Source organism: Rhinopithecus bieti, unplaced genomic scaffold (genome assembly GCF_001698545.2).
Source record: "Rhinopithecus bieti isolate Rb0 unplaced genomic scaffold, ASM169854v2 scaffold_32008, whole genome shotgun sequence".
Lineage (NCBI taxonomy): Eukaryota > Metazoa > Chordata > Mammalia > Primates > Cercopithecidae > Rhinopithecus > Rhinopithecus bieti.
Genome location: NW_016814433.1, coordinates 3223960 through 3233505, shown reverse-complemented (window position 1 = coordinate 3233505; position 9546 = coordinate 3223960). Strand labels below are relative to the sequence as shown.

The following is a 9546-nucleotide window of genomic DNA, read 5'->3' as shown; positions in this document are numbered from 1 at the left end:
GGAAGGGAAGGAGGGAGGGAGGGATGGGAAGGAGGGAGGGAGGAAGGGAGGGAAGGGAGAAAGGGAGGAAGGGAAATTCCTAAAGTGGCCCATGTTCCACCAGCCTCACACGCTGCCTGTGCAGATCTTAACCCACGACTCACTGAACTGAACCTGCCACTCCCCTCACCGACATAGGTGCTGGTCATGAAGACTCTTCGGGGAACCTCTCAGGAGCCGTCCCCCATCCCTTCCGGCGCGGCACAACCTGCAAACCCGGCAGTCTCACTGATGACAGAATTTGGAGAAGACCAGGCACTTACGGTCATCACTCTGTCGACGCGACGCCGGAGAATGTGCACCCAGCGCGCCTGTCCGGAATACTGAGCCATGTAGGGCTCCAGGTCTGGCCACTTCTTGTTCCGTTCACGGTTCACCAGGGCCAGCTCGCTATTGAACAGCATATAGAGATCCACCGCCTTCTTGTCATAAGTCCGCTTGATAGCCTAGGGAAGAAGAGGAAGAGGCTGGCGACGTGCCCGGGAAGGCGGGTTCCCTGCGGTCACTCATCCCCGAGGAAAGCTGCACCCCGCTGCGGGAGTCACGCTCCCGGGGACCCCGAAGCCAGGGAACAGAAGAAAGACAAGAGGCGCCCGAATTCTGGACATGGAGAAGGACACACGTGGAGGCAGGAGGGCCTCCGGAAAGCTCGGAAGGAAATCCAAGCAAGCACGCGGGACGGAAAGCCGAGGGAGCCGCACCTCGCGGGCAGCAAGCCTGTGGAAGGTGTCCAGCAGGAGCACGCCGTGCTGTACGTCCCGCACCAACTCGAAGGCCGAGGTGATCAGGTTCTGGGTCATCACCTCCAGGTCCTTGATTCCGGCACGGAACCTGCACCGGTGGAGAGGCAGGTGGCAGCTGAGTGCCCTCGCCTGACCCCGGGTCCAACCCCTGAGGAAGAATCCCATGCGTTGCTGAGGAGGGAGGGTTTCCTGTGTGCCGGGCCCTCTAAGTACTTTACCCTACACGAATCCATTTAATCCTCAAAACAGTGCTGTGAGATAGGCTCTATCGCCAACTGTATTGCATAGAGGAGGAAGTGGAGACAGCTGATGGAGTAATTTGCCTAATGTAATATATCTGGTGTGTGGCAGAACCAAGATCTAAGTCTGGAAAGCCTCACTCTGGAACCCTCGACCCGAGTTGCCACCCCCCTCCCCTGCACTCTCTGCTGTCCCCACTTCCCCACCACCCTGATCCCGATCTGTCCTTCCACCATTTCTTTTGCACACTCTTGCCACTCCTCCTATTCTGATCTGCCTTCCCTGCCCACGCCAGGCATCAACCTGTGGTTCCCTCACTTATTGTAGTCTTCATGCCAAGAGGTGTTCTTGACATCCAGGATGCCCCCGTGAACAGCTCGCAGCATGTGCAGATTTTTATGAAAGATGTCCTCAATCTCCAGCAAATTCCGTGTTATCTGTGGCCCCTGGGCACCAAAGAAGCAAGGAAGGGGACCCTGCTTGCCATCTTCCCAGCGGGCGAAGTGATACTGACAGTCACATACCTAAAAAGAAGCCAGCGTGAGGGTTCCTGCTTTCCTTCCAAACTCAAAAGTCCTAAGATATTTGGTTTAGCTTCAAATGTCTAAAAACATCACTGCAAGTGATGGCAAGTGAAAAAAAAGAGAAAAGAAAAAAGAAAATATCTAAAAACCAGGGAGGGCCAACCAGCTGCAGGGGGCTGTTGGAATGAACTTTGGCCGCAGAATGAAATATGAGATAGTAGGGCAGCAATAAGAGGCAAATGCCAGAAAAAGCAGTGTGGTGGTAGGACACACAATTGTGCAGGAAAAGCCAATGTGGTAAGTGTAATTTTTTTTTTTTTTTTTTTTTGAGACGGAGTCTCTCTCTGTTGCCCAGGCTGGAGTGCAGCGGCGCGATCTTGGCTCACTGCAACCTCCGCCTCCCGGGTTCAAGAAATTCTTGTGCCTCAGCCTCCCAAGCAGTTAGGATTACAGGTATGTGCCACCACGCCTGGCTAATTTTTGTATTTTTAGTAGAGACGGGGTTTCACCATGTTGGCCAGGCTGGTCTCGAACTCCTGACTGCAGGTAATCCGCCCGCCTCAGCCTCCCAAAGTGCTGGGATTACAGGTATGAGCCACCGCACCCGGCCATAAGTTCAGTATTTAGCCTCTGCCCCGTTTCCCCTGGTTCCTGGGGTGGGAGGTGGGGAGGGATTCTGGAGGGTCTGCTGTTAGCTTTTGGTTCTTCACTCTTCCCACCTCAATAAGGTCCTTGCAGCGCTGCACGAAGGCATCAACCTGAGCAAAGATGCTGGTCTGGTCTAGGACCCAGCCCCGACTGGAGAACCTGTGTCAGGAGAAAGGCTGACTGAATCGGAAGGCAAGAGCACAGCCTAGCTATGTAAAGCTAGACCAGGAGCCCGACATTCAGGGAAAGCCCTAGAAAACCAAACCCCAAGAAACAACTCTGCTGAATCCCAAAGGAAGAGACTCAAGGTGAGAAGAACCAGACAGGAGACAGAGCATCTAAGTTCTAGGAGCAGATTTATACATAATGGAATTTTAGACAATGGGGTCAAGATAGGAGGAAAAGACCAGATAGGGTTCCTGGGATCAGGGAGGAAAGATTATTAAAATAAGGAGAAGCCAGGGCAATGAGCTACAGTATCTGTATCCAGAGAGAAAACTTGGCCAGATGTAGAAACTCCTGGGTCTAGGAAAATACAACCAAGAGGCTAAATAAAGTGCACACGAAAGAAGTCAGACTCTACCCTCTTACAAGGATGACAAGGGAGTTGAGATATGGGGTGTTACGGGAGGCGTATCGTACTCAGTGTGCATCTGCACAGCCTGTAGGTAGTGATCTTTCCAAGCATGACAACAGAGAATGCAGCCTTGCAGGTCCTCCTTGCTGGAAGAGACATATCCCTCAAAGATCCGGTCCAGGGAGATGGCGTGGCAGCATAAGCGGATGATCTCATTGCTCATCTGTGGAAGGAGTCCCCACAGCCTCTGTCCCCGCCTCCTTGACACCCAACTACTTCTCCGCATCCCCTGCCCGTGCCTCGTGTCTCAGCCCCCTACTGCTTGATTTGACTCCTGAAACTTATCCCACCCCTGGTTCTCCACCCCTGGCCACACCAACACCTCTGGGTTCCATGCCCACTCTCTGTCCTAGGTGGCCCCTTACTCTGCCTCAGCCCAGCTCTGCAGCCGCCCTGCCCAGCAAGGTCTCAGCTCAGTGTCCCTTCTCCCACTCTGGCTCTGTCACCCCCAGTGAATGCACCAGGCCCTGCTCCTCAAGAGCCCGTGCTCCTTCCTAAAGCCCCCCTCTCCCACTGCAGTCTCCATCTTGAGGAATGAGAAGAGCTTTTCCTTCCGCACAGCTCAGCTTGGGGGTCTGTTCTTCCTGCTGCTTCCCCGTGTTCCACCAACTCCTCTTCTGAAGCCCCTCTTCCTGCCTAAGCCACCTCCACCTAGAAACAGAAAGTCCAGCCCAGGCTGCAATGCGGAGCAACCCTACAGCAGACGATGCCGGTAGAAGCCTTCGGTCTCTGAGCAGAAAGGTCAACCTTCACTACCTTTTCAACCACAAATCATCTGCCAAATGCATTCCCCCTGCTTCAGAAAACCTGGCCACCCTCGTAAACCCCTCCACCCCGCCCTCGGCATATGCACACCTTTCGGAATAGTGAGGTCAGTCTCTCCCGAGTGTTGTAGTGGGGAGAGTTAACCCAGATGATGCGGATGAGACTGATCAGCTTAGGGAGCTTGCTAGAGATGTCCTTGGGCTTCATGAAAGCCAACTCCTGGTAAGGTTCCTTCAGGATTGACAAAAAGGTCAGGTTTGACTGTGCTTGACGCGAGCCATCCTGGCAGTAAAAAGAGACGAGAAGTAGATTTATGCACCGGAAAGCACTGATTCAACACAAGTGCTTTTTTTTTTTTTTTGAGACAGAGTTTTGCTCTTGTCACCCAGGCTGGAGGGCAATGGTGAGATCTCGGCTCACTGCAACCTCCACCTCCTGGATTCAAGCAATTCTCCTGCCTCAGCCTCCCGAGTAGCTGGGATTACAGGCATTCACCACCACGCCCAGCTAATTTTGTATTTTAGTAGAGATGGGGTTTCACCATGTTAGCCAGGCTGGTCTCAAACTCCTGACTTCAGGTGATCCACCCGCCTCGGCCTCCCAAAGAGCTGGGATTATAGGTGTGAGCCACCACGCCCGGCCTACAGGTGCTTTTTAACCACCTTCAACCCCATCCTGACTTGCCTCTACGAGGAAGCCCTCCCATCAGCCCTACACAGTAGCGATCATTTCAGGTCTCTGTGAGCCCTCAGAGCAGAGTTAGCACATGTCAACTTTTCTGTCTTTCCTCATGTGTGTGCCCCAGCTCCCCCACCAGACTGAGAATTCCCTCGAGTCTAGATTTTTCTAGATTTTGTGTCTATTCCTGTTCTCTCCAGTTGAATTCAGGACTCTGCACTAAGCGGACACTCTGTTGCTGTTGATCAACTGGCCGCACATCACTCTCATTCGTCCTCATAGTTGTCACCCAGTTCCCCTCACTGCCCTGTTCTCAGCCAGGACTTTCGGCTTCTCTAGTTAGTTCTGGCTCAATTCCCTTAATACCTAACCGAAAATTTCACCTAGGAAAACAGGTCTTCTATCTGTACTCTACAGGCCACTCTTAACCTCCTGTGTGACCTAGCACCAGCATAATCAGCTTGTCACATCATATCAATTTTTTTTTTAATGTTTATTGGCCAGGTGTGGTGGCTGACACCTATAATCTCAACACTTTGGGAGGCCAAGGATCACCAGGAGTTTGAGACCAGCCTGGACAACATAGTGAGATCCTACCTCTCCAAAAAAATTAAAAATTAGGCCAGGTGAGGTGGCTCACGCCTGTAATCCCAGCACTTTGGGAGGCCGAGGCGGGCAGATCACAAGGTCAGGAGATCAAGACCATCCTGGCTAACACCATGAAACCCCGTCTCTACTAAAAATACAAAAAATTAGCTGGGTGTGGTGGCACGTGCCTGTAATCCCAGCTACTCAGGAGGCTGAGGCAGGAGACTCGCTTCAACATGGGAGGCAGAGGCTGCAGTGAGCTGAGATCACACCATTGCACTCCAGCCTGGTCAACAGAGCAAGACTCTGTCTCAAAAAAAAAAAAAAAAAAAAAAAAAAAATTAACAATTGGGCTGGGTGAGGTAGCTCACGCCTATAATCCCAAAACTTTGAGAGGCTGAAGTGGGTGGATCGCTTGAGGTCAGGAGTTCGAGACCAGCCTGGGCAACATAGCAAAATCCTGTCTCTACAAAAAATACAACAGTTAGCTGGGCAGGCTGGTGTGCACCTGTAGTCCCAGCTACTTAGGAGGCTGATGTGGGAGGATCCCTTGAGCCCAGCAGGCAGAGGTTGCAGTGAGCGGAGATTGCACCACTGTACTCCAGCCTCCAGCACACTGTCTCAAAAGAAAAAAAAAAAGAAAAGGAAAGAAAAAGAGCCAGGTGCAGTGGCTCACACCTGTAATCCCAGCACTTTGGGAGGCCGAGGTGAGTGGATCACAAGGTCAGGCGTTTGAGACCAGCCTGACTAACATGGTGAAACCCCGTGTCTACTAAAAATACCCAAATTAGCCAGGTGTAGTGGCGGGCGCCCGTAATCTCAGCTATTTGGGAGGCTGAGGCAGGAGAATGGCTTGAACCTGGGAGACAGAGGTTGTAGTGAGCTGAGATCACGCCACTGCACTCCAGCCTGGGCGACAGAGCCAGACTCCATCTCAAAATTAAGAATAAAAAAGAAAAGCCGGGCGCAGTGGCTCACGCCTGTAATCCCAGCACTTTGGGAGGCCAAGGTGGGCGGATCACGAGGTCAGGAGATCGAGACCATCCTGGCTAACACGGTGAAACCACGTCTCTACTAAAAATACAAAAAATTAGCCGGGCGTGGTGGCGGGTGCCTGTAGTCCCAGCTACTGGGAAGCTGAGGCAGGAGAATGGTGTGAACCCGGGAGGCAGAGCTTGCAGTGAGCCGAGATGGCGCCACCGCACTCCAGCCTGGGTGACAAAGCTAGACTCCGTCTCAAAAAAAAAAAAAAAAAGAATAAAAAAGAAAAGAAAAAGAAAAAAAGTGTTTATCCCTTTTCCTTGGATTTTCCTTGGAAGGTGGATTCAAACGAAGAAAAAAAGTATTTATCTTGTAATTCCTGGGCTAAACCACATGAGCTCATCTTTGACTCCCATGCTGTCTAGTAATCCTGTTTTGTGTAATCTTATTTTCCCAGCTGGGTGGCAGGGGTTGTGCTCGCAGAAGGTACTCTACGTATATTTATTGGTTAACTCGATGTCTCCCTCCTTAGGGAACCTCTATGGTACTATTTTATACTCTCCTGCAAGTACAAGGCTGAACCCTGGGTGGGTCAGTCTATGCTGTCGAAGACTGCCTTGGCTCCCTCTCCTTAGCTCCCTGTATCATGCCAACCATTGCCCGCTTCTTGCTGAGCCTGAATCCTTTGATTCGCTCACAAACCTGGATCTGCTGTGCCAGCTTCATAAAGGGCGCCAAGTAGGACGATTTGGCAAGGTGCAGGATGGACTCAACGTGCTTCACTCCCTTCTTCACCAGCTGTTTACTGATGCCAGACAGGTCCATGCATCGGTTGCGCCAGAACTCAATCTCCTCCAGAGGACCTAAATTTTCTCCTGTCTCCACGGTCTCCTGGGCACTAAGCACCTCCTTTATCTGCCGGGTCCAGTGGATCATGGAGGCTGCAGGCGGGAGTACAAAATCTCCTGAATTTCTTCACACTGCTTTCCAACGGCATCCTTCCCTCTCCCCAACCCTGACAGAGACCTCCTAACCCAACTCCATTGTCAGCCTCCAGGCCTCCCCTTTCCCTCTCCCCTGTGATCGCCAGGTGACGCTGACAGTGCCAGCCACTCACTCTCTAGCCGCTGCACCAGCTCTTTGTCCTTTACCACCACTTCAGGCTTCATGTTCATGGCCTCTGCAGGGATGTAGAGGACCGTGTGCCCCTCCAGTTTGTACCGAGTGTCTAAGGAAAGGAAAGTTTGTGGAAGTGGACAGAGGGGATGAGTTCTTGCTGGCCCCGCAGGAATCATGGTTGATGATCGGTGGGGACCAGGAAGTATATGCATTTCAGGAGAGCAGGCGGGACAAATGATGACTTACGCTTTTTTGATATTGAGAAATGACCAAAGGCAAGAGGGAAACCTCATGGAGGTATAACGAGAAATTGCCAGAAAATAAGGTCAAAGATCTGTATCGCGCCTTCAACACTCTCTACCACGAGACATGCGAGTCCCCCCAGTGCCCTCACGGTACCTGTATTTCCCCTTCCCCTACATGTGCTCTTAGAAATTTCCAAGTCTAGGCTGAGCACGGTGGCTCAAGCCTGTAATCCCAGCCCTTTGGGAGGCAGAGACAGGCGGATCACGAGGTCAGGAGATCGAGACCATCCTGGCTAACACGGTGAAACACCGTCTCAACTAAAAAATACAAAAAACTAGCCGGGCGAGGTGGCAGGCGCCTGTAGTTCCAGCTACTCGGGAGGCTGAGGCAGGAGAATGGCGTAAACCCGGGAGGCGGAGCTTGCAGTGAGCCAAGATCATGCCACTGCACTCCAGCCTGGGCGACAGAGCGAGACTCCGTCTCAAAAAAAAAAAAAAAGTCTAAATTAAAGCAGGTCTGGCCAACCAGTTCTACAACAGAAAAGTGTGTCTGGATCAGAAAGCAGATCTTGGCAGGGCGTGGTGGCTCACACCTGTAATCCCAGCACTTTGGGAGGCCAAGCAGGTGGATCATGAGGTCAGGAGTTCGAGACCAGCCTGGCCAACATGGTGAAACCCCATCTCTACTAAAGATACAAAAAATTAGCCAGGCATGGTGGCAGGCGCCTATAATCCCAGCTACCTGAGAGGCTGAGGCAGGAGAATCGTTTGAACCCAGGAGGCAGAGGTTGCAGTGAGCCGAGATCACGCCATTGCACTCCAGCCTGGGCAATAGGGCGAGACTCCATCTCAAAAAAAAAAAAAAAAAGAAGAAGAAGAAGAAGGCGGATCTTGTACTCTATTCTATCCATTCAATAAGCATGCTGAATACTTCCTCCACACAGGTGCTCAGACGAATGTCCCACCACCTCACTAATTGTACAGTTGGGGGACACTAAGGAGAAACTAGTCACCTTCCACTTACCTGTCAGGCAGGCCAAGAACTTGTGCAGATGAGAAGCAAAATGATTTCTAATGCTCTCAGGCCAGGTTGTGTTTGCAAAGATCTGAGGTGCAAAGACTCCACTGACCAGCCGAAGCAGGGCCGGGATATAGGGGCCCCGCACCGTCCCAAACTGCACGGTTGCCTCAAAGTTCTCCCGGGTGATGGGGACCGGTGCTTGGCGAATGAAATAGACAAGCTGGTTCTGGGTCTGCATGGAAGACAGTAGATCAGAGTTCAGTCTCCAGGCCCAGCCATGACACCAAGTCACAAAAGCCCGGCTGAGTTCTTTCTCACGTCCCTCAGGGTATCCTGATCCTTCTCTAAATGGAAGTGCCATGAAGTGCTTCCTGTTCTCTTCATGGATATAAGATTCCATATCCAGAGATGTGGGGAGGAAATGCAGAGAGTATGCCTTGAGAGTAGGGACTGTACATTTTGTCCAACTTGGCTCCAGAACCTAGTACAGTGCCTGGTATATAGTAGATGGTCAATAATGTTTGTTGAATGGATCGATAGAAAGAAAGGATGGAATGGAGGAAGCACATCAGCCAATGAAAAAGCAGAAAGGAGAAGGACTGGAAGGAAGAGAAAATTGTCTAGGGTTTTCCATTTTGATAGCATATATTTCTCCCAAAATTTTACATTTATGCTTCAGTTTTGCTTATGGTGAGTTTTCTGGTTTACATACAAAACATATCTTTCATGTAATTAAATATAAAACTCCTTAAAGTTCTGACTGCTACATACTTAGAAAGGCCATGTCCACCCTAATATCCGACTCATCTGTTTTGTTTTTTTTAGTGCTTTTGTGACTAGTCTTGACACTTTATTTAATTTTTTTTTTTTTTTTTTTTTTGAGACAGAGTCTTGCTCTGTCACCCAGGCTGGAGTGCAGTGGCGCAATCTCAGCTCACTGCATTCTCCGCCCCCCGGGTTCAAGTGATTCTCCTGCCTCAGCCTCCTGAGTAGCTGGAATTACGGGCCCGCACAACTACACCTAGTTATTTTTTGTATTTTTAGTAGAGACGGGGTTTCATCAGGTTGGCCAGGCTGGTCTCAAACTCCTGACCTCAGATGATCCACCTGCCTTGACCTCCCAAAGTGCTGGGATTACAGGGGCAAGCCACCAGGCCCGACTGACAATTTATTTAATTTTAAAAACAAATTAAAGCACAAGGAAGAAATTAATAATCATCTGTCTTCTTACTATCCAAAAATAAATACTGGCATTTTGTGTCCTTTTTTTTTTTTTTTTTTTTTTTTTTTTTTTTTTTTTTTTTTTTGTGAGAGGTGG

At 50.6% G+C, this 9546-nt stretch overlaps 1 protein-coding gene across 1 annotated transcript in view; it reads right to left on the bottom strand.

Moving 5' to 3' along the window:
* The window catches only part of DNAH2 (dynein axonemal heavy chain 2), a 126798-nt gene that overhangs the window by 100859 nt on the left and 16393 nt on the right, over positions 1–9546 (bottom strand). Inside the window, exons 5-13 of the mRNA XM_017850549.1 lie at positions 8232–8460; positions 6961–7071; positions 6546–6784; positions 3687–3878; positions 2837–2994; positions 2266–2353; positions 1341–1546; positions 741–870; positions 303–485 (exon numbers count right to left, since the gene is read on the bottom strand). Of these exons, the coding sequence (XP_017706038.1) occupies positions 303–485; positions 741–870; positions 1341–1546; positions 2266–2353; positions 2837–2994; positions 3687–3878; positions 6546–6784; positions 6961–7071; positions 8232–8460 (1536 nt within the window). The remainder of the gene's footprint in view (positions 1–302; positions 486–740; positions 871–1340; positions 1547–2265; positions 2354–2836; positions 2995–3686; positions 3879–6545; positions 6785–6960; positions 7072–8231; positions 8461–9546) is intronic.